Raw genomic sequence first — 26,081 nt, 5'->3', positions numbered from 1 at the left:
TCTTCAGTCCATGAGTCCATGTCCATTCAAAGTCTCATCAAGGTCAAATGAAGCTCAGGTGTCCATCAGAGTCTCCATTGGCCCTGATTGATTACAGCTGTGGAGCCAGCCCTGCCCTTCCCAGAACTGTCAACCAGCTGTCAAAACATGGAATCGCTGGCAACACCACATCATCCACCTGATGATCTTCTGATCTTCCATTACAGAGAGTTGTTAACATATATTAATTTCTGACTCAGCTCAGCTCACTGCTCTGGCTGAACAAAAGATCTTTTCCCGTGGCTATTTGCAGCCTAACAAGACCATCTGTCCAACGCAATACCCACCCTCTGTTTCTATATTTCTGTATCGTATATAGAAATAAAGCATTTACCAAAACACATGAACAAGTTTATCATACAGATCATGAATATTTTAAGAACACAAAATAAGCACTTCAGCATTGCAGCCACTTTGGGAGGAAGATTTCCGATCAGAAAATGACATGGGGGCAAAGTGTTGGCTCCCCTCTCCCTCCACCGTGGTCCTGAGCCAGATGAGATCCTTATGGATGCTTTGTGTCAAAAAGGGACACTTCTATTCCTATTTTAAGTTTGCATGTTAATACAGGTGTCCCCTGCTCATTTGACAGGTCAGCTACTGGAACCATGGTGAAAAGCAGAATGGTTGAAAAGCGCAATTGGGTCTTTTTTTAGTTTACAAGTGTTTCTTCCAATGTTTTTTTTAAGCTAGCAAATTGCAAATGCCTTTTTATCTTACCAATTCCTTCTGTCACCTAAAGATTTCTGCAAATGAATTCTCATTCAGGAATGGGAATAGACCCAGAACTAAAATTGGCGCTTTCTCTCTCCCACACACATACACATATACCAAAGTAGTTTGAATCATCATGTCATATGTAAATCAACATGGGGGAAGGCAGTTTTAGCCTTTAGACCATTAGAGAGTGGTTGAAAGAGCGGAACGTGCATTGAGTGAATGACTTCCTGGTATAATTGAAATGTGTTGAAAGAGCAGAACGTTGAAAAACGAACCATCAGAAAATGGGGGATACCTGTACAGAATGAGTATCCCTTAGGGCTGGCTGAGCTGGGGAGAGGGGTGGAACCAGAATCTAACACTTTGACCAGATTCCAACCCCTCTCTCTGGAGGCCCGGCCTAGCGCCACGCTGCTCAGATCTATGCCATTTCTTTAGGTGGTGCAGATCTGAGTAGCCCCATTCAGGCCACTTCCACGTTATCCTGGGTTAGGAGAAACTATTCCCCTTGTCCCGGGTTGCGCTTCAGCCAGCCCCAACCTTGCACTGGATATGGGGCAAGCGAGCTGCCTTGCCTGTTCCTGCGCGGTTTAGAATTGGGCTGTAAATCTATTTGTGATTTTGAAAGAATGCGGAGAGGTGCCATGAAGAATCATTTGCAGAAGTCTTCATGGGAGGTTAACATTTGAATTAAATTTATCATGGCAGAATGCTGGGAGCACTCTGTCCCACTCACATTTTGACTGACCGCCCACCTTACAAACTATTTATACTACTGTGAAATAGTTGATATTCCTGTCATTTGTCAGCAAGATACAAAAAAAAAAATTGTGAATAAATAGATAAAATCCACAGGCAGGGTCTGAACCCAGCAAGCCTTCAGCTCAAGATAGGAGCTCATCAAGTCAGCCTTTGAATTTATGACTGAGGCAGATACATTGCAAAGGTTTTGTTTTGAGTGATTTACACAGTACGCACAGGCAGCCTATTCACACATTAAAGAATGTGAATAATATTTAGCAGAACATCTAATTTTAACCACATGGAAAAGGTCTTGCTCCGTTATACCTGATTATCATGTACACATGATGATTGTCTCTGGACAGAATGGTGCTCAAACTATGCACAAAACAAAAGTAATTTACCAATAGTTAGGGTAATTCTTAATGAATAGGATGCCCAAGTAAGAACTGGCCTCCACTATGTATGATGATATAATAAGCTGAAACAAAGCCAGAGAGATAGAAGCATGCCAGTATTTCAGAATTACAACCAGCACTTCTTTTGGGACTGTCAAAATACAGGCATACTTCATATCTGTGGATCCAGTATCTGTGATTTCACTTATCTGGGTGTGTGTGTGGCAGGCCAGAACAGAAGGATATAACTATATATACCCATACATAAATCATATGTATAGCATTGATTACAAAAGTACTTGAAAAGTACAGTTTGAAATGGGGCCTACATTTCCCATCTGGCCCAGGCCTATATCAAACTCTACAAGGCCTGGGGTCCACACCTCCGCCCCTGTTATCTTTGTTTTCTGAAACTGTCCTGCTTCCTGTTAACATTTGTTAGTTTCCTCCCTGTAGCATGCAGACTGGTTGCCCACACGTCACATTCTTCAGTTAAGCAAGAATGTTGCTTTGTTAAGCAAGAAACACCTGTGCTTCAAGTACAACTAGAGGTAAACAAAGATTTTGTGCTGTTCGAGGGGCTTTTCCAGTATTAGAAGAAGATGGTTCCATAATAAACAGCTGGGTAGATTTCAGGGATGGGAACTCGAATCAGGTGACTTGAACTCGAGTTGTGAAAATGTGCATATTTTGGTGACTCATGAATCATGCACATGGAAGACTCAGAAAAACACTCAAGTCAAGGGCTCCCTGATTCAGCACTCATCCCCACACATGCTGACTTGAGTCTGCCTGTATCTGGGTGTGCTTGCTTATATTTTTGTGGCTTGTAAGACCTCGTGGGGCCATCATTCAGACCGGGCAAGCAGCAGGGAGTTCCAGCCACGAGGCAGGGAAGGCATGTTTTTCTCTTGCAAGGAATAGGAGGGGGAAGCAGGAGCAAGCTTTTTGCCACTCTGTGATAGGAAGAAAGGAACGAATGATCATTGGATGCAGGAAGAGGAGCCCAAGGGGGTTCTTGCCTTACGATTGGCTGCAGAACCCCAGGGAGGGCAAGAAAGGAGGCAGAGAAGTTGGGAGGGAGGCAGTTTGTAGCAATCACACTTTCGCATGACTGTTACTTGGGGAGAGGAACCCTCATTGAACAACCAGCACAAATGGGACTACTTCTGAGTAGAGCTGCAAAGGATTGGGTTGTCCTGGTAAGCATCTTAGCTGCTGCACATGAGCCTTCTCCCTCTTGCCACTTCTGTCCCTGCTCTCTCACAGTCCCTCCCACCCCTCCTGCCCTCTTTACAGGTGGGACGAAGCAGCAGGCGAATCTTTAAAGTGAACTCTCTCTCTCTCTCTCACACACACACACACACACAGCCAGCAGCAGCCCCTTTTTCCACAGCAGGATTTTTAAAGGGGGGAGCAACTCAGCTTGAGTACTTTACAGTCACGAAGGAGTGACTCGGCGACTTGGAAAGTACCCCTGTTATGACTCTTTTTTGAATTGAGGCACAGGGGGTGGTGACTCTAGACTTGAGTCCAGCCCTGCTGCATATTCCCAACCCTGGTAGATTTTATGATATATTATTATTATTAATTATTATTAACAGTATTTATATACCGCTTTTCAACTAAAAGTTCACAAAGCAGTTTACAGAGAAAAATCAAATAACTAAATGGCTCCCTGTCCCAAAAGGGCTCACAATCTAAAAAGATGCAAATGAATACCAGCAAACAGCCACTAGAACAGACAGATATACTAGTATGATACCTGTGCTTTGCTGTAGTATTTAAGTACTTTAAATCCTTTTTGACTCCAGTAGACTTTCCTTTGATTGCAATGAACAATTGAAATTTAGCACAACTACCCCATGTTAGGCAACACCCTGTAATTATTGAAATTCATGGTTCCATCAAATTTTTTTGTTTAATAAATTATTTTTATATTTTGAATTGGTTTCATGCTATAATAGCATAGTAACCGTGCTTCAAAAAGGTATTTGCAAAAGGAAAGGAAAACAAATTAAGAAAATGTGCATGTAGTTTGAATATAGCAAAGCATGTTGATGCGGAAAAATGATGCAGTGAAATTCAAAATATAACATTTGATGAAGAAATGACAAGAAGATTGTAGTGAAAAAAATATCGCGAAAAATGTTTGACCTTTGGTTCTCTACTTGTACCTCTGTGTAGACCACGTTGGTGGTTCTCCCCTCAGCTGCTAGGATCACCAGGCTGCTGGGTGAGCTCACGCTGGAACAGGCCATGTAGAACTGCCCATGTGAGAAACAGTCCCCCCTCAAGTCAATCCATATCACCTTCAGCAACTGCCCCTGAGACTTGTTGATGGTCATAGCAAAGCAGTCCTTGAGGGGGAACTGAAGCTTCTTGAACCTGAAAAGGTACTCTGATGGTATGAGTGATATGTGTGGTATGAACACCGACTTCCCCTGAGCACAGCCGGTGAACACTGGCCTCAATGCAATTCCTGTGGAGTATGTTCACTCGCAGTCTGGTGCCATTGTAGAGTTTGGGTGGGTTGAGGTTCCGAAGCAACATTGTTGGAGCCCCCACTTTGAGGAGAACCTTGTGGGCTGGGAAGCCAGGAAGGCTGAGAGTGTTGAGGAATTCCACAGGGTAGTGGACCACATCATCAGTTTGCACCATCCAGTCCACAGACCTCTACTCCATTCCTACCCCTTCAAACAACTTAAGTAGAGTGTCATTAATGAGAGCAGCCTTGTTGTTCTTGGGGATCAGAATGGCACTGTTGCATAGCAACTCCATGGACTTCTCTTTGATATCAGTGATATCAGGGTAAATTCTGGTTGTGAGGTCTGCTAAGGTTGTCATTACTGAACCCAGGCCTGCAGGGATGCTAACTTTTCCCTCAGACTCATGATACTCTCCATCCCTTATTTTGAGTAGGAGTTTGGAGAACTGCCCAGTAGAGACAAGTGGACCCTCATGTTCTTCTTCAGAGAGAGTTTCCAGGTGAGGTGCCGTAGATATGATGCCTTGATGCATTTCTTAACTTTGTCAGCTCGAGTTCCCCTTGGCACTACTGGCAGAGCCTGCCAGAATTCTCCAGTCAGCAGCATGGATACTCCCCCCATCACTCCATCATTGCCCCTGATGTCTTTGAGGGTTATGCTCAGTGCCTCAGAAAAACCCCTAACTCTCTTCTCACTAGAACATAGGGTGTAGTGCCTCCTTTGAGGGAAGAGACACAGCGCCACACAACTTTTGAGCCAGTGCCCCTCCCTAACTTTCTTCTAACTGGAACACAGGGATAAGCAAAGCAAGTGCTGGTGATAGCACAAGTTCTCAGGAGAAAAGCTTGTTAAAATCTTGGGCTAGCAGAACTTTGCATTGAGCCAGAAATATACTTCATTTAACGTTCAAAGTAAACACTAAAATGACTGTTATTGTAGTGGAACCCTCAAGGAGATGGTGCATGGTGTCAGCAGTGGCCCCTTGTGTTGACAGGTCTGGGAAGTATGGAGTTAAAGCCAGAATTTTTGCTTGCAATGGGTGTCATTTACAGCTGTAACCTAGTAGGGATAATGAGAACTTTGGAGATAAAGGTGAAAGAATTAGTACCAGAGGGTGTGGGAGACAGGAGTTGCTGAGAACGGAGGAGCTGGTGCTGTGATGGAACAAATTGCTATTGAAAAGAAGAACTGCAGTCTGAGCAGGTGAGCTACTTGCTGATTGCTTTTCCACAGGTGGTGGTGTTCAGCTGTGCTCTGTGCATACTATCTTTTGGATATGGAAAGCTAATTAGTGTACAGTGAGCATATGGTTTCTCAAGACTGAAAGGGGAATTTGACAGGACAGTTATTCTTCTGTTATTTTATTGTTACTACCCCTTGCTGTACTGACTTTAAAAGGACTAGCCTTGCCTTAATTGCTATATAGGCCATAGGCCTCTCTCAGCCAGTAGCACAGGGGGAAAAGCCAGCCAGGCCTTAGTTCTATTATTATTATTTATATACTGCTTTTCAACAAAAAGTTCACAAAGCAGTTGACAGAGAAAAATCAAAATAGTTATAGTTCTATAACTCTCAGGGAGGGTTCTATAATTCACCCCTGAATTTTGATTTGCCCTTTGATTTGCCTTTGATTAGATTTGCCTTTGATTAGGGTGAAAACCTGAATTATGTTTTTAAGCATTTGTATGGGTAAACTTTGTAGGCAAAAACCAAACTGATATATCACTGGGCTTAAGAGATATTGAGGAATTTGTGAAAACATGTTTTACCCCTTTTTGCCCCCTTAGGGGTTGAATTTCTAAAAATCCCTTCTTACTAGGTTCTTACATCATGGAAGGAATATACTCCCTGAATTTCATGTTTCTAGTCAAGGGGTTTGGGCTGGGTATTGATAAGTCAGTCAGGACATTTGTTTTTATATATATATACAGTGGTGCCTCGCAAGATGAAATTAATTCGTTCCGCGAGTCGTTTCGTATTGTGAAAATTTTGTCTTGCGAGGCATCACTGCAAACAAACCAAAAAAAAAAATTTTGCAAAAAAATTCGTCTTGCGAAGCACGGCCATAGAAATTCGTCTTGCGAGTCACCAAAAAAATCGCAAAACTCTTTCGTCTTGCGAGTTTTCCGTTGCACGAGGCATTCATCTTGCGAGGCACCACTGTGTGTGTGTGTGTGTGTGTGTATATATAGATAGATTCAGAGGAAGAATTACATGTGACAATATCAGGCAGCTGATATTGAGTTTCTGGATGCTCACTGGAGCAGCAGCACCAAAGTGGCTACTGCTGTAGCCAGCAGCCGGAGGTCTCCTGGGAGGGGGGAAGGGAACTTTTGTTCTCTTCCTGTGGAGAAAGCCCCAAGCCCCGCAATGGGGTTTCTCAAGTCTGCACTGGCTATTTTGCTGGTGCAGACTTGAGAGACTCTGTGTTGGGCCTTCTGATCTGACATGAAATTCAGGTTTATGGCACCCAGTGCTAGTGCTCAGTGCCAGTGCTGGCTGAGTTCAGGACTGGGCCCTAAGTGTCTAGATCAGGACTTCTCAAACAGTGGGTCAGGAACAACTAGGTGGGTCGCGAGCCAATTTCAGGTGGTTCAATTTTATTTTTAATATTTTAGACTTGGTGTGCTACCATTTAATGTGACTGCATTTGGGGATGTTACAGATTTGTACTTTTAACCAGCTACTATGTATATGTTTTTAACAATAATAGTAAATAGGACTTACTCCTGGGTAAGTGTGGGTAGAATTGCAGCCTAGGAGTGTTAAAATTTTCCTGCTTAATGATGTCACTTCTGGTGAGTCCTAGCAGATTCTCATTCTAAAAAGTGGGTCCTGGTGCTAAATGTGTGAGAACCACTGGTCTAGATCGGGGTGTCCAAAAATTTTGGCAGGAGGGCCATATCATCTCTCTGACACAGTGACAGGGGCCAGGGAAAAAAGAATTAATTTACATTTAAAATTTGAATAAATTTACATAAATTTATTGGAGATGGAACTTATATGAATGAATGAAGGTCTTGCAGTAGCTCAAGGCCTATAAAAGGCCTTGCATAAAGCAAGACTGACCTTTCCTTCACTGCCACTGCTGCATCATAGATATGAAATAGCAAGCAGTGGAGGGAACCCTCATCCCACAGCTCACGCAAGCGGTCAGGCCAGTGTGGACTCCAACAAATCTCTGGAGGGCCAGAGGCTCATTGGAGACTGGGGGCTTCCTGCGGGCCGCATTGGGAGCCCCCTAGGGCCGCAAGTGGCCCCAGGGCCAGGGTTTGGGCACTCCTGGTCTAGATGATTGATTTTTTTCCGTGAACATAACTTTAAATAGTTCTGTACTTGTTTATATTATTTTTGGTTAAATTTGTGTATATTATAGTGTGTATGTAAAACATAGCCTAATGTGTGTCTATTTAACTATTCTATCTTGCTTATCAATGAATCTATTAATATAATCTGTTTGAGTGTTTGAATTATCCTCTTGACCATCTTGCGAATCAGTAGACCATGAACTGTAAACTGCTTTTACTAATTTGAAGAAAATACATGAAAAATGTGGCTTTGTAACATGTATGGAAAATAAATGAACATTACATTCTGAAGACATTTTTATATGTAAGCTTAAATATCAGGTTAATGCCTGATTGGTGTCTTTAGTGCTGTAGAGTAACTTCAGTGATTCTTCAAAAGAACAAATACCTTGAGTCACAATTTTCAAGATTTAATTTGACATTAAAGAAGGATTTGACAGATTATTAAAGAAATAATTGAGAAAACAAGAAAAAAGCATGTGAAGTTTGATGGATTACCTGTTGAGTTCTGCATCACATGTAAGGAAAAAAAACTAATAGGTATATAATTCAGATAATAAATGAAGTAATCATGGGTACAAGTATCCCATAATTCTATACTTGTGTCTAATTGCACAATCATATACTGTACATGTTTACTGAAAAGTCCAGTTGTAATCGGAGGGCTTATGCTCAGGTAAGTGTGTATAAGATTGCAGCTTTAATGGCATTAATGCCTGCTTTAATTACATTAATTACATTAAGCTTTAATTACATTACTAGAAGAGAAAGGTTCCTCAGGTGTTAAGTCCTGCGACATGATAGCATTGTACCAGAATTTTAAAATAACTATTAGAAAAAAAAAAGTTGCATATTATCTTACCTAAACATATTGCTGAAGCAGGGCTTATTAGGAGAGATTGTAAAGAGAATGTAATCAAATGTATAGGAATAGAGATGAATAGCTATACTAATTGATTTGAATTTAGAAAAGTTTTTTGAAATGGTCCAAAACCTTTTTTTCTTTCTTTCTTGGGGCAGGGGTGTAATTTAAATTGCTGACTATATCTTCTTCCTATCAATGTCACTGATTAATACCTGTGAAAGGCTGGGAGTCTTCCATACGCTCCTAAAATTCTTTAAACCAGAACTGCAACAGGATGCCAATATTCATTCTAGGTGTGGAAGTGATTGAGTGAATCAGCCCATAGTGGTGTTTTAGTTTGAACTCTCATCAGTCTAGGCCAGGGGTATCCAAACCTTTTGACAGGAGGGCCACATCCTCTCTGACACTGTGTCAGGGGCTGGGGAAAAAAGGAATTATTTTACATTTTAAACTGGAATAAATTTACAGAAATGAATATATTAGAGATGACACTTACATGAATGAATGAAGGTCTTGCGATAGCTCAAGGCCTATAAAAGTACTTGAACAAAGCATGGCTTACCTTTGCTTTGCTGCCACTGCTGCTTCAGACATGAAACAGCAAGCGATTGATGGAGCCCTCTGCCCACAGCTTGTATAAGAGGTCAAACAGTCGTCCTTTGCTCTGAGAGCAGTCGCAGTGAACCAACACAGGCTCCAACAAGTGTCCAGTAGGCCAGAGGCTCATTGGAGACTGGGGGCTCTCCGCAGGCCAGATTGAGGTTCCAAGAGGGCCTCAAATGGCCCCCGGGCCAGGGTTTGGGCACTCCTGTCCTAGGCTTCAATCTCATGCACATGTTCCTGGGAATAAGCCACAATGAATATAATAGAACTTACTTTTGAGTAGACGTGGCTAGGATTGTGCTGGGAGTTTTGTCTGTGAATGTTAAAAATATTTTAATATAATATGAAGCACTCTTTGAACTTGACACAGTATCATTTTATTCATTTCATTGTAATAGGTTGGATTCATGTTGTTAATATATCACTACCCTCAAATCTTCAGGAGTGGGTTGCGAATCGAAATATTGCTATGACCTGCTATCTAAATTGGTGTTCCAGTATACCTATTCTTGGCAATCAATATTCATCGAAAGTTCCTATTCCAATGCAAAAAATACAAAAATCCTTTGCAAATGCTACAGGTGGGGAAACTTTCTCAGTAGGTCCCCATAATAAAAAAAATACTTTGTAACAAACCAAAACAAAACAAACTATGGTTTGTTAGAGAACCTAAATGTCACTTATAGATACTGCTATGATTGAGGAAGCCAGGAAATCCAGTATTTCCTGTTGAATGGCAAAGTTCAACAGGCAAATCTCAACTACCATAGTCGGCAATGTGAAGGTCATGGCTTTGGATTCTCGCTGTTATCCACCGCTGATCAGTTCTTCTGATTGCAAAATCACCATTACATTTGTTACTGCCGTACCTCAAGCATCTCCTGTGACTCAGGAGCTTTCCTGTCTGCTTCAACTGATGCTGCAGCTCCACTGTGTGTGCTTCCCTTCTCAATCATGGGGCTGTTTCAACTAAGTGAATCGGGATGGCCCTTAAACTGAGCAACTTCATATGAGAACAGTGTTCAGTTGCTGGATAGAAGTAATTCAATAAATCTGTTTCCATCATAAACCTGAACCTGAAAGAGCTGAGATCTTCAATAAGGTAGGCAGCAACTTTGGGATCATTTTCAAGTAGTTCACCATTATTGAGTAATCTTCACAAATTTCAGTGGCAGCTCTAGTATCATATGAGACTAAACCTCATTTAGTTCAAACATTCATTCTCAGTAGCATGTCAAGATCAAAACTTAGCCAATATATCCCTCATCTCTATACTACAGCAGTACAGTATTGATTTTGACAAATAAATTATCATTTGGTTTCATCGTGGTGAAGACCCATTTCACCTTTTTTTCCTAATCAATTAAGCTTTCTTCCGCTAAGGTATGCTGGAAATGCAAATGAAAAATAATTAGGCTTAAATACTGCATAATTTTTACCATGTATTTGATATAAACTTTCAATTTACAGATGGCTACCCTCAAGAAGAAATTATTTACAGATGGAGAAAAAACTCAGTAGAGGCTGCTGACCAGAAATCTTGGAGACTCTATCAATTTGACTTCATGGGTCTCAGAAATACCTCTGATATTGTGAAAACATCAGCAGGTAAGTATGCAATAAAAAGGAATGTTCTACTCTGAAGATTTAGAAATTCAGTAAAATCACTTTTTCATTAAAACTTGCAAACATGCGTCATGATTAATATTCCTAATTCACAGCATAAATGTTCTACGTCAATGGCATAGCAACTGGGGTAAGAGGTCACATGAGGCCCAGCCAAGATGGTAGTCACTATGCTCCACATACTGTTTCAGAGGCTTTGCAAAGAAGCAATTCAGTTTGGCTCAAGGTGGAGAAATTACTACTGCTGAGTGGAGTGACACCCTCTTGGCTTGGCTTTCTTCAGTGGCTCCAAGCTGCTTGGTGTTTTACACAAGCCGGAAGCAATTGGCAGTGAGGTGATAACATTGTCACATCACCAACAATTAGTTTTAGTTCTGCAGTTACAGCAGGGCCACTGATCTGCAAAAATAAATGTTGCACAAGAGAGAAAGAGGAAATAGACTGCAATCCTGTACATGCATACCTGAGAGTACTGAAGGAAATATACTTCTGAGTAAATATAATACGCTTGGGCTGCAAGTCCTGATATCCTTTTTCATCTCCCTTCACCAGGACATGAACTTTTCTATGCAATAATAAAAAACCAGGGACAAGAGAATTGGTATAATTGCAAAATGATGTATATGGAGACAAAAAAAAAAAAAAAAAACCAACAACTTCACATAGAAAACAGTGGAGTCTTAGCAGAGTTTGACTACCCAGGAAAGGAATTCTGGGATTATGTTAAAAAAGCCTCTGGAAATGTAAACTCACTATGGTGTGACAATGAAAAAAGCAAAGTCGTTTTAGGAAAGGGATTGAAAAACTAATATAAGGATGTTGTATATCACTATTGTGTTTTCACTTTTAAAATAGCAAATGGAGGCCCACAATATAATCTTGTTTATCCCTGAAACAGATGCAACCTCATGTCATCTTATCCCCAAGTTTGAGCCTGATCAGAACCAGGACCTGCTTGCAGTGATACATTTGTAAATGGTGTGGAGAGACTGAATAGCAAGAAATGTTTTATTTTGTTATGAAAATATTAGCCTTGTGGTCACATACAGGGCAGTCCTATGCATTTCTTGCTCATAAACAAGTCCCGTTGTGTTCGGTGAGGCTAACTTACCTGGAAGTATGTTTAGTACTAGTGAAATATGCAAGTTCAAAACAGATCAGATGCTTTGCCACAGAATCATTACCATATCATATTCACTACGAAGAGATGTGATGGTGACCATGAACGTAACTTTTTTAAAAAGGTTAGATAAATTCTTGTGGATGACGCCCCTCCCCCCCCCCCCCCCCCCCCACACACACACATGGTGATCTGGATCAGGGAAACCTGCAACTGGTTTTTGCATTCTAAGATAAACATGTACCCTGGGACAACATGCCATGATTAATGTCACAGTCTAGGTCTAGTTCGTCCCACAGAGGATGTGCCACACAGCAATGCATGGATGACCCTGGCTGGGATGGAGCAATAGTAGGCATAGCCATAATCATAACCTTAAGGGCTATCCCAGCACCACCAAGGAATATCACAGAAGAACAACACTGCATGTATTGAGCTTCTTATAGCAAAAGAGTTTCTTATAGCAATAAATATTCTGGACATTTCATGCAGCTCTTTATTACAGCAGATGTGTAAGATACTGTATGTATGCATTTTGTACATATACAAAATGGTATAGTCATATAATCCAGCCTGACCCCTCCCTCTTCCATGTCCCACAATCCTCTCCTCCCTCTGCTTTCTCTATCCACCACAATCCAGCCCTCCCCCTTACTCCTCCATATCCCACAACTCACTCCTCCCTCTGCAATCCTCTCCCTCCACAACCCCAGTTTGACTGTACTTGTCGTAAGAGGCGACTAAACAGGCACTGGGTATATGAGGCTCGTCAGCCTGGGAAGGCAGCTCATCTGAGAGAAGGAAAACTCTGATCCCAAACCTCCACTGCCTTGTGGCTACATCCGATTATGGAAAAGGCTTCAGGAGTCAACCTCTAGGCAAAATCAGGAGCCGGAGTCCCTGAAGCAGTTCATGGCTGAACACAGTCACGTTCTGGCAACTCCTGCGACGTCGCTGGAACCAACCGTATTGGCCTCTGCCTTTCCATTGGACCATTTCAGCGACGTGGAGAGGGGGGTTTTGCTGCATGGGTAACAGCCTATCCTCCATACCTTCTTTACCCAGGCTTCGCACACTGGAGAGGGTACTCCAACTTCGCCATACGGCGTCAGCACAACACAGGAAGCAGCAGTTTACCGGTTATAAGTCTTCGCTCGATTGGCATAGAGCAGGGATGCCCAAACTCCTCGGGGAGCCCCCAGTCTCCAGTGAGCCTCTGGCCCTCTGGAGACTTGCTGGAGCCCGTGCTGGCCCTACACAACTGCTCTCAGCATGTGGGCGACTGTTCAACCTCTTGCATGAGCTGTGGGATGAGAGCTCCCTCCACTGCATGTTGTTTCACATCTCTGATGTCGCAGCGGCAGCTATGGAAAGGCCAGCCTTGCTTTGTGCAAGGCCTTTTATGGGCCTCTATATTGCAAGACCTTCATTTATTCATATAAGCTCCACCTCTAATATATTCATTTATGTAAATTTATTCAAAATTGAAATGTAAATTAATTCTTTTTTTCCTGGCCCCCGACACAATGTCAGAGAGATGATGTGGCCCTCCTGCCAAAAAGTTTGGACACCCCTGGCATAGAGCGTGACGCCAGGGGCTGCTTCCGACGGTGGGAGAGATCATTGCATCTCATTGGGCAGCTACCGCCCGCCTTAAGCTAGGCAGTCCCCAGCCAGTAAGGTGCTGCTTTGCCACGATCCGTTAACTTCACGGGGTGCATGGGGTTTAGGGTGAAAACCGACAAGCAGATTGACAACTCTGCACCAGGCAACAGAAAACAGAAAACTCCTGCCCTAAAGCTGGGCACCTGGAACATTAGGACAATGACACCTGGCTTAGATTCTGATGACCTGCAAGAAATAGACGATGCCTGCAAAACAGCTGTCATCGACATGGAGTTGAGCAGACTGCAGATGGACATCGTTGCCCTTCAAGAGACGAGGCTGCCGAATTCAGGATCTGTCAAGGAGAGAAATTTCTCATTTTTCTGGCAGGGAAAACAACTAAATGTCACCAGGGAACATGGTGTTGGCTTTGCGATCAGAAATACCCTGCTGAAATCCATCATCCCACCTTCTGCAGGAAGTGAAATAATTTTGTCCCTGCAGCTCTACTCATCAGCAGGACTTGTCACTCTCATCAGTGCATATGCACCGACTCTCATCTTCAGCAGTAGCTAAAGACAAATTCTATGATAACCTGGCTACCACTATCAAGAAAATCCCTGAAAAAGAGCCATCCTTGGCTATTTCAATGCTAGAGTTGGTGCTGATCACAGCTCGTGGCCCACTTGCTTAGGCCACTTCGGCACTGGGGGGATGAACGAAAATAGTCAACACCTGCTAGAGCTTTGCTGTCATCACAGTCTCTGCATCAGCAACACCTTCTTCAACACAAAGCCCCAACATAGTGTCTCTTGGAAACACCCAAGATCAAAGCACTGGCACCAGCTCAACCTGATTCTCACCAGAAGCTCCAGCCTTCCCAGCATCAAGATCACACACAGTTATCAGGGTGCTGCCTGCGACACTGACCACTCCCTGGTGTGCAGCAGAGTGAAACTGCTAATAAAGCAACTGTATCACACGGAAAAGGAAGGAAGACATTGACACCAGCAAGACCCGGGACCAGGGAAAAGTGGAGGAATTTGCATAAGCGCTTGAGGAATCTCTTCCAGGCCCTGCCGATGCAGATGCATCCAACAGATAAAAACATTTCAAAAATGCCGTTTACAACACCGCCTTCTCCATATTCGGCAAGAAGACCAACAAGACGGCAGACTGGTTTGAAGCCCAGTCTGAGGAGTTGACACCAGTCATTGAGGAAAAGAGGAGAGCTCAAGCAGCATACAAGGCCTGTCCCAGTGAGCGCAAGCTGCAGGTCTTCCGAGCTGCTCGCAGCAAAGTCCAGCAGACTGCCGGGAGATGTGCTAATGACTACTGGCTCCAACTTTGTTCTCAGATACAGATAGCAGCTGACACAAGCAACATCAAGGGGATGTATGATGGTATCAAGCTGGCCCTAGGTCCAACACAGAAGAAAACTGCCCCTCTGAAGTCTGCCACAGGCGAGGTCATCCAGGACCGGGCGCAGCAGATGGAACACTGGGTGCAGCACTACTCTGAGCTGTATTCCGGAGATCATTGTCACTGAGCTGCATGAAATCCTCTGCCTCTGCTGGAGAGAAGGTGGAGTACCACAGGACATGAGGGATGTAAACATTGTCACGCTGTACAAGAACAAAGGCGACAGGGGTGACTGCAATAACTACCGCAGTATATCTCTCCTTAGCATTATAGGAAAGCTGTTTGCCTGAGTTGCACTAAAGAGGCTCCAGGTACTTGCAGAGAGCGTCTATCCAGAATCGCAGTGCGGATTCTGAGCCAACAGGTTCACCACCAATATGGTATTCTCCCTTAGACAGCTACAGGAGAAATGCAGGGAACAGCAACAGCCACTCTTTATAGTCTTCATAGATCTCACGAAGGCTTTCAACCTGGTCAGCAGGGAAGGCCTCTTCAAGATTCTCCCCAAGATCAGATGTCCACCCAGGCTCCTCAGCATCATCAGGTCTTTCCACGAGGACATGAAGGGCACTATAGACTTTGATGGCTCCACATCAGACCCCTTTGACATCCGAAGTGGAGTGAAGCAGGGCTGTGTTCTCGCACGGACCTTGTTTGGGATTTTCTTCGCTGTCCTGCTGAAGCAGGCCTTTGGAACTGCAACAGAAGGCATCTATCTCTGGACCAGATCAGACAGAAAGCTCTTCAACCTCTCCAGACTGAGAGCAAAGTCCAGCTGAAATGTCTGCATGACTTCCTCTTTGCTGATGATGCAGCTGTCACCGCCCACTCTGCCAAAGATCTCCAGTAGCTCATGAACTGTTTTAGCAAGGCCTGCCAAGACTTTGAACTGACAATCAGCCTGAAGAAAACACAAGTCATGGTTCAGGATGTGGACTCACCTCCCTGCATTACAATCTCTGCACACGAACTGGAGGTTGTCCATGACTTTGTGTACCTTGGCTCAATGATCTCTGACACTCTTCCTCTCAATACCGAGCTAAACATCGGCAAAGCAGCTACCAAATTTTCCGGACTCGCAAAGAGAGTCTGGTCCAACAAGAAGCTGATGGAACATACCAAGATACAGGCCTACAGAGCTTGCGTCTTGAGTACACTTCTGTACTGCAGTGAGTCATGGACTCTTCGCACACAACAGGAGAAGACGCTAAACGCTTTCCACATGCGCTGCCTCCGATGCATCCTCGGTATCACCTGGCAGGACAAAGTTCCAAACAACACAGTCCTGGAACAAGCTGGAATCCCTGGTGTGTATACACTGCTGAAACAGAGATGCATGTGTTGGCTTGGTCATGTCGTGAGAATGGGTGATAGTCAGATCCCAAAGGATCTCCTCTATGAAGAACTTGTGCAGGGAAAGTGCCCTACGGGTAGACCACAGCTGCGCTACAAGGGTATCTGTAAGAAGGATCTGAAAACCTTAGGAATGAACCTCAACAGATGGGAAACCTTGACCTCTGAGTCTTCTGCTTGGAGGCAGGCTGTGCAGCATGGCCTTTCCCAGTTTGAAGAGACACTTTGCCAATAGACTGAGGCAAAGAAGGAAGGCCTGTAGCCAGGGAGACAGACCAGGGACACACTACACTTGCTCCCAGTGTGGAAGGGATTGCATTCCCGAATTGGCCTTTTCAGCCACACTAGACACTGCGCCAGAACCACCATTCAGAGCGCGATACCAGAGTCTTTCAAGACTGAAGGTTGCCAATAGTAATGCAGAACAGAAGAACTCCATCCTAGAAAATCAGTTAAAACTGTTTCCAAGGATAATGCTGCCATCTATCCACCATGCATGATTGTACTTCACATGTACCAGCAACTCAAGAAGAAGCTCCTGGAGACTTTTTGGAGGGATAATCTGGGTCCAATATGATGATCTTAAAGTAGCTTCTGTTTTCCACTGAACAGAAACTCTGGTCTTGTGAATATTTACTGCTGGTAAAGCACCAAAGGCCAGGACTGAAGCTAACTGATGGCCTTCTAGCATTTTTCCCTTTTTCTTTCTTCTTCATGTGTTCCCTACTAGTTCCTTTCCTGCGTAACTTCACTAATATGGAAATAAATATTCATTTGCAGCTGCTTTTTATGCTTTTATTATTCAGTTGATGCAGTTTTCTATTGGCGTAAGATATTAAATCATCTTTGCTATAAGATGTATTATAATTGCGTTTACAAAAAAAGAGCAAGCATTACAGTCATTGATTGTTTATTCTAACAGCCCAGAGTGTATTAGCCATACTAATGAAAAAATACATTTCCATGACCACTTAATCTTTTATCCATGATATATAAAGAGTTTTTTTCCCCCCCTCCACTACGTGTTAAAGGCTTGGAAAGCCTTGCAGCTAATGAATGCCTTTTTTCCTTGCCCTTATCAACAGATTTTAATTTAAACTTAATGGAACTCATTTGATTTCCAAAGAAACCTATTGTCTTGCCTGATGATAAGTACAGGATTGTGCACCAGCTTCCTGGATTGATCAGTATTGATTTCTGAGCTTTCTGATGAGGGGAACCAACTCTCACTAAAAGGCTTTGGGGTGTTGGCTCTCGGACTGGAATAAGGCTACAATCCTACACACATTTTCCTGGGAGAGTTCCATTGAACAAGATGGGACTTACTTCTGAGTCAACATGCATAGGATTGTATGCTGTCCCTTGCTGCTGTCATATAGTGTTTCTAAAATCTACCCAGACATCAGAGGGAGGAAGAGTTGCCACACTTTTACAGATTGCCCCTGTCTCTGTCAAGATAGGATAGTGTTTCAGACAATGAAGGCTTCCTGTGAGACAAGGGAAAGTGGCTTTCAGAGATCAGAATAACTTCTCTCCTGTCCATCTGCATTCTCTCTGCTTTACTTAGTGTCAGACATGAGCACTTTATGGCTTTTGCTCTCAGCGTCTGTTCTGCTTTTCTGATTCATTTTGATCTAGAAGGTTCGACTTTATTTACAAGGCCAAAGTAGACACAATGTTGGAATTCTGTGATTGGAACCTTTGCCTTTTTTTCCTTTTGCAAAAAGCATCCAGGGGAGTTTTATTTGGATAGACTGGAAGAGTGGGGGTCCTATCACAAATATTGGTGTTAATTTTCCTCTCCATTGTTAATTTAAATTGGGAGGGGTGATTTACTTGAGGAACTGGTGTGGGGCAAAGGGCTAATCCTCTGTTAAAGTCTTCAAGGACCCAGGAAAAGTCAGAGTAAAAGGTGAAAGTGTGATTTTGTTGAACAGCGTGCCAAGCAACAAGTCTTCAGTGTGAGGCCTACCAAAATCTTTCATGGCTGCCAGGCTACATCTCGCTTGCATAAATCGTGGCTTGGAATTACTCCAGCCATGTCTGAAGTACTTTGGCCTTTAGTTAACCTCTAAACTTACACTCACACGTGTACTACAGACTCAGACAAAAGTATCCTCACACTCAGCTAATTTTTGAAAAAGAAAAAGATGATGGGATCCAGTCACAGAACTCTTACATCACATCTAGTTTGGCCCCCAATTTCCACAGCTTCACCGCAGAGGGGCAGGATCATGTCCCCTAACCTCCAGAACAGGGCAGTCCAACTTCTAGCAGCTGAGGGGCCACATGACCCTGGTGTGACCCCCCTGCCTGTGCCAACCCACAAGTAATTGACTTCCGCATTCTGAACTGCCAAAGCCATTCAGCATGCTCAGGCAGCAAGCAGTGGTGGGGGCAGAGGCACTTTTCCCACCTGGAAAGGTGTGGCAGAGAGATTTTTAAAAAGCTGCTGAAGTGGGGGGGAGGCAGTGGGGGCTGAGGCAGGGCTCTCAGGGGGCACCAAAAAGGGCCTCGCGGGCCACATGTTGCCCATGGGCCGTGTGTTGGACCACGATGCTCCAGACATTTCAAAATCACAGGACATTTTCTCCATATGACTGTGCTATGAAAATTACATGGTGAGTAATTGGCAACAAAAATTACCATATGTGAACTGCTCCTAGGAATTATATAATGAGTATCTATAGCACTTGGTAAATGAAAAATTCACACAAGCCAAGCGCCATTTAAATTATAAATGACTCTGAAGTAAGCTAGATGGATCAATATGTCACGGCGAGGCTACAATTGTACGTTGTCAGTATGGTAACCGTCTGCTACCTTAATATTAAATGATGAATTTTTAAAAAACGAAATTAAACAGATCCGTTTTATGTATTGGGACACACTGTATAGAAGGAACGAAACACCAGTTTGCAGATCAATGATGTATGGTGCACCCGCTCACATCAATAATGTATCTTTGTCAGGAAAGACCATTTCCTCAGTAAAATGCAATTTTATTCAATCCTGTTTTACAGGATTTACTCAGTTATACATTTTAGTCAAACCTGTGATTATATGGTTCGACTGAAGCAAACATTAACAAATGATGCCAATATAAAAGCAGAGTTCTAATATTTGATGAGCAAATAACTAAGCCTAGAATGAAAGGCTCTTTCATCTTATGTGAAAAGGCTCCCATCTTACATGGAAGATAGTCTGGACTGATAGATCCTATGCTAGCTCCTCATTTTGGTGAGCCATTGTCCATTCAGTTATCCTCTCTCTGAATCCAATCTAGCACTTAGGCGGAATTATGCTAAGTAGGTTTAGGTAAGATAGCAGTCACTGAAGCACCAAATAGAATCACGATCAGGACCAAGGCAAGATGATATTTAATTCTTTCCTCTTGCAGCATGGTGTATTGCCAGAAGGCGAAAAGTTCTTTTCGGATGTGGAGGCAAGGACCAGACCAGTTAGAGAGAGGTAGAAGCAGGGAATGTATGAGCAACAATTCCCACAAATAGACAAAACAAAATACAGCATTCTTACAGCCCTCTAAACAGATGTGACACCTCCTTCTACTGGATGTGTCCCTGTGGGCAAGTTGGCATAAGCCCATCTGCATCTGACCACATGTCATGCCTGATGCATCACAAATGGCATTTTGAGCCCCCTTTTCTACAGTTTCATGAGGAAGAAAGTGGCTGAAGCAATCCCCTGAGATTTTGCTTCATTCAGAGTATGGCATGACCCTGGCACAGTACCCAGGCTGTCTCCTGCCATGGTAAGGAAAGGAAAGCATCCTTGGTAACAGGTGCAAACCAAGGAAGTGTGCCTCATCACTTCTCTCAAAAATGAACCCAGACTAACCATCAGGAAGAAGCTCTGCAGACTACTAACTCCTCCAACATACATAGGTCTTCAACAATCTGCCAATACACATGGTCCCAAAGAAAATATCAGACGCAAACCTGCTCAAAGTGGCTAGGGACACACTTTTCACTGGGACTGTGTTGAGACAGGAACCTATTAACTACTCTGTCCATAAAACTTGTGCTTGTTCCTCCCTATAATCAATGCATACCCTAAAACAACAACTGGGAACTAGCTGATATATAGTGATGCTGGGGTAATGCTGTTAACACTGAGCTGAAGGCAAGCCATCTGTTACCATCGAACACATGCTTGCACAACAAATTCAGCCATGGGCACAAAAAATGATACTGTTCACCTTTACTCAAAAACTCTACCCATCAGCCCAAGGTTCTGGCTTTTAAACAAAGGTTCTGGCACTTGAACCTCACGTCAAAATGACAGCAAGACATTCTTTTCTTGTTTGCTTGGCTGTTGTCTGCCAATTTGATTTCTGAAATACTCTCTGGCTGTACCTCAGGAAAAAGTCTTCCATCCCTAAACCCCATGTTTGGATTTGATTTTTAAACTCATAAAAGTTTGGGTTAGTTCTAAAACAGACATTCCAAAATAGAAACTCTTCTAAAAAAGCATCTGTTTTCTGCAGATGCAATTTTGGCTCCAGTCTGGATAAAGTTAATAGTGACTATGTCACCATTAAAAACAATGGAACTTAAGTTATTCCCAGTTTACTTTAGCTGGATCAATGGCTTTGTCTTTGTTCGTAAAGTCTTTTTCACATAATTCAGAAATTGAGCAAATGATGTCTTACGATGAATAAATCAAGGAATGTTCTGAATTACTGATGTAAAATATGACTTTCCAAAGCAATGAAGAAAACGAATTCTTCAACTCCACAAGCTATGCAAAGAGAAGGAAGATATTTATTCACATTCATGAATCCCTGAATGTTATTCATGAATATGAAATGCCTAGTCTTTTTTTCAGTTCTACAAAAGAGTTTATGTGGAACTGCTAACATTTATATGTGTAATTTATGAGGGGAATGCACAAATCTATGTATGCTTCATTAGCTGAGAGTAATAAATAATAACTCAAATAATGAAGTATTAAAATAACATCAGTTGGGGCATATAGGTTCCCAATCATAGTCTTATTAAGGGCCCAGTCCTAACTCCTGCCAGCCCGTAGCACGCAGAGCTCACACTTAATGAAATTGGGAAGGTGCTGTGATCCAGGGAGAGATTAATAAAACTTTTTCTTTCTGCCCTGAAGGCTGCTTGGCCTCCAATGGGTCTCTTCAGACCTATACCTTCGCTTTTGCTGGCATAAGTCTGACGAGCAATCATGGGGCAATTATGGTGGGAAAGATGGATAGGATCTTGGAATGTGCTGCTGCCCCCAAGATCCTCAACTTCCTACCCCCAAGCTGCACCCAGCCTGGCCCACTCCCTGCCCCAAGCCATCCACAATCCTCCCCTGAACCATCCTCCCTGCCAACATACCTGCTCCTGTGGGGCATCTGGGAACTGCTGTCACATGCACAGACCCTCTGGGCATTTGCACTGGTGGCCCCAAAGTACACAATGACAGCGCAGCTTGCTTACCACTGGTCTGAGTCTTACAGTGGTGGACTGCAAAATCTGCCACTCTAATTCTGAGATAGGATTGGGCTGTAAGTCTCACAAAGGGCTTTTTCCATACAAGTAGGATATTTTTAGGTGAGGGGAGATGCTGAACATGCAAAAGGTGTGCACTGCATCTCTTTGGTTTAGGTGACATCTTGTTCTGGGGCATCATATTAGGAACACTCAGAAAATGCTATTTTTTTGTCTCCTCACAAGCAATACTTTCACTACATATGGGTTCAGTTCCATTTATTTGCAGGACAGAATGTAACTGTGCAAATATCATAGGCACCAATGGCACATAATTTGTGATGTAATTAGTAACATAACTCCTTCCTCTGTTCAGTCATCAGTTGCATAAATGTGCCATTACTTCAAATATAATCATCTTTGTGTCCAAGATACATTAAGGGTGCAATGCTAACCTGTGCCAGTACAGTCAGGGTGTGTGACCTGCACTGTATCCAGCAAAGGTTAGGTGCAGGCAGTGGTGGCATAGCTAAGGGGGTGCAAGGGGTAGCAACTGCACCGGGCAACAAGCTGATCTTGACACTAGTTGCCAAAATTGTGAAAACCTTGGTATATGTGAATAATACCATTATGTTATATATTAGAAAGGTAATTTATTGCAGAATGCAATGAAACAAACCACAATGGAATATTTGTATTCTATCAAACGTTATGGCCAATTAGTCATAAAATGAAAACACAAGTGCCTTATGGAACAAAAAGTAGAGCTTCTTAATTCAAAACTGTCCTATGAGACTGATTGCTCTGAGAGCCAATGAGATTTTATTATGATACAGCATGGAATCAATAAGGTGTTAATATGAATCAGCTTTCACTTCTGTGAATCAGTTACCCCTGCTAACTGACTAAAGAAGCACTTTTTCAAGCGGTGCTCCTCTTTTATTTAGCAGGGGGAGAACAACCCTCCCTCTACACCCCAGCACAGTGTTTCTAACCCATAAGGGACACTTTATTTAATTAAATTTGATTTTATTGTGGGGGGGGGGGCTACAATATTTTCTTTGACCCCAGGCAGCAGATAGATGCCTTAGCTATGCCACTGGCTAGGGGGGAGGTGGCAGAGCAAGTGCGTGGTGAGCTGCTGGGAGGAAGAGGCAAGCTCCCCCCCCCATTTCCCCTTTTTAAAGCCTGGGTATGATGTCACTTCCGGTTGTGACATCACTTCCGGATAGTCATTTTGAGCTCGGCACCAGGCTATTTGACCATTAGCTACACAACTGGGTGCAGGCTGGAGGTCACCTCAGGGTAAAGGGACATTTTCCCCCTTACCCTGTGTCAAGCCTCAGTCTGCCCTATGGGGCCACTCAGATCTGTGTTTGCTCTTTCGCTGGTTCAAATCCAAGCAGCCCATGTAAGGCTACCTAGCCTGAGAGTGGGGGTTAGGATCCAACAGGCCCTACTGCAAGCACTGATCCAACCCCCTTTTGGACCCAGCGTGCCTCCCATTCTGCCCTCTTCATCTGAAAATGCCCCACCCCATTCCTGGAACTTCTTCCCACTACCCTCTCCCATCCCCTGCACTGCCTGGTGCAAACCTACTCTGTCTGGCCAGTGCAGGGCTGGATCCAGTCCTGGTGAGCCTGCATGGGCCCCAGCACCGGCCAAGCTGACTCCCTAGTCAGTGCAAGCATGCCTTATGGCACATTTAATGCACACAGGTGCTGGTGCAGGTGGCCTACACAGGCTTAGATCAAGGTTTGGATTGTCCTGCCCAAGTACTGCTAATATCCTACTGCGTATCTTTATGCTTCTAAACTGGCTTTCTTGCACATGTTTTGCAAACTCAGTCAACTATGTTACAGGCATTTATTTTATGAATATTAAATTCGCCTCATGTTTGTAGAATGTCACTGACAATTTCAGAGCTCCAGTGGCTCCCAATGTGTCCTGACGTCACTTTAAGAGAATGCCTGTCAGACAAAGGCTCTTAACAGGATAAACACTCTGGGGTTGCGGGGCTTTTTTAAATGCATGATTTGAAAAGATCTAGTACAGCATGCATCCGTAACATCTGTGCAGCGAGCATCTTCTAACATGCCTATTTGATTAGTTCAAATTGGCACTCAAGTACATTTAACTTCCCAACCAAGGAGTCAATTGAGCTGTAAAAATGAACCCATAGATTCTTATTCCACTGTTCTAGCTCTAGTTTGAGCAATATAAATGTGCATTGCAAGAGAAATTAAATAGGAAACTGTCGCATCGTAAAGCCCTTTCTAAGAAATTATTTTACATTTTCAAACTCCCTCCATCAAGGTTTTTCTCATCCCAAGATAAATTCAGTTGAAAGTGGGAAATGAAAATGAATGAGGGCTCTCTAAAGGGGAGAAAAGCATTATTAAGCACATCAACCATGGCAGGTAGATTCTACCACAGCCACAGTTCCAGCAGTGTGTCTGGGCCAAGGACATTTTGTATAGACAGGTTGAAACTGCAGCTTTTGCATGCAAACTCTGAGCCTGGGCTCCAGTGAAAAAGAAAAAAAGCTAATATTTTCTGTACTTTCATGCTGTAGTTTGTGATCTTCAACTCTTAACATAATTTGTATTCTCATTAAAATTACAATTATGTATAACTTAATTGTCTACTTAAGAGACGTTTCTCATTCTCAGTAGTTCTAAAGAAGAAGAATGTATAATAAACATGTAAATTTTGGAGCAATGTACTCTATCAACAAAACCTACAGCCTCTGAAAAAATGATCAATATTGAAAACTTGCTTAATCATTTCATAGGTGTAGCTACTATGCATATATTTATATTTCAGACTCTAGAGATACCAGGGTCTGGCATCGGGATAACTGAGAATACAGCCAGTATTATTATGCCATTGTACAAATGGATGGTAAGGCCACATCTGGAGTACTGTGTCCAGTTCTGGTTGCCAGGATATAGTGGAACAGGAAAAGGTGCAGAAGGGAGACCAAAGTGATTAGTGGTCTGGGGCACTTCCCTTATGAGGAAAGGCAACAGCAGTTTGGGCTCTTCTATGTAGAAAGAACATGCCTGAAGGGTGATATGGTTGAGACATGTAGAATTTTGCATGGGTGAATAGAGTTGATAGAGGGAAGTTCATTTCTTGCTCACATAACACCAGAACCAGAGGACATCTACTAAGACTGTGTGGCAGGAGAGTGAACAGACAGAAAAAGTATTTCTTACCCCAATGAGTGATTAATCTGTGGAACTCCTTGCCACATTATGTTGTGATAGCACCTGACTTAGATGCCTTGAATCGAACAGATATATGGAAGAAAAGTCCGTCACAGGTTACAAACCATCATGAGTATATGCAATCTCCAGGTTATAAAGGTAGCCTATCTCTGAATAATAAATAATAATAATAATAATAATAATAATAATAATAATAATAATAATAATAATAAAACTTTATTTATAGCCTGCCCTTCTCCCTAAAGGGACCCAGGGCAGCTAACAACATGTAAAAAAAAACACATTTAAAAACATAGACTAAGACAAATTGCAGATAAAAACATTAAAAACACATTAACAGCGACCTTAAAAAACAGTAGTCAGATTAAAAGACAGAATAAAAAGAGTACAAAAGAGCAAGTCACAGAGGAGTCAGGCCTGTAAAAACTACAAAATGTGTAAAAAAGGTTAAAAAGGCCAAAGAATCAGAAGGCTTGACTAAACAGCAGTGTCATCAGGCCTCGCAGGAAACTCTCAAGAGAGGGAGCCATTCTCAAGTCAAGGGGAAGGGAGTTCCATAATGTTGGTGCCACTACCGAGAAGGCCCTATTTCTTGCAGCCGCCCCCCAGACCTCCTTGGGTGGTGGCACTTGTAAAAAGGCCTTCTCTGATGACCTGAGAGGGTGAGCAGGATTGTACGGGAGTAGGCGGTCTCTAAGATATCCTGGCCCAGAGCAGTATAGGGCTTTAAAGGTCAAAACCAGCACCTTGAATTGGGCCCGGAAACGAATGGGCAGCCAATGTAGCCCCCGGAGAAGCGGACTGACAGAGTCAAACCACCTAGCTCCAGTGACCACACGGGCTGCCACATTCTGCACTAGTTGCAGTTTCTGAACCGTCTTCAGGGGCAGCCCCACATAGAGTGTGTTACAATAATCTAACCTCGATGTCACCGTGGCATGGATCACCGTGGCCAGGTCTGCACGATCCAAGTACGGCCGCAGCTGGTGCACCAGCCGAAGCTGAGCGAAGGCCCCCCTAGCCACAGCCGCCACCTGGGAATCCAGGAGCAGCTGCGAGTCCAGGAGGACCCCCAAGCTGCGAACCTGCTCCTTCAGAGG

At 43.2% G+C, this 26,081-nt stretch overlaps 1 protein-coding gene across 1 annotated transcript in view; it reads left to right on the top strand.

Moving 5' to 3' along the window:
- The window catches only part of GABRG3 (gamma-aminobutyric acid type A receptor subunit gamma3), a 361,218-nt gene that overhangs the window by 289,754 nt on the left and 45,383 nt on the right, over positions 1-26,081 (top strand). The window contains exon 6 of the mRNA XM_066619477.1: positions 10,634-10,771. Within this exon, the coding sequence (XP_066475574.1) occupies positions 10,634-10,771 (138 nt within the window). The remainder of the gene's footprint in view (positions 1-10,633; positions 10,772-26,081) is intronic.

This window comes from Tiliqua scincoides, chromosome 3 (assembly GCF_035046505.1).
Source record: "Tiliqua scincoides isolate rTilSci1 chromosome 3, rTilSci1.hap2, whole genome shotgun sequence".
Classification (NCBI taxonomy): Eukaryota; Metazoa; Chordata; class Lepidosauria; order Squamata; family Scincidae; genus Tiliqua; species Tiliqua scincoides.
Note: the sequence above shows the minus strand (reverse complement) of the source record. Positions and strands in the feature narration are given on the sequence as shown.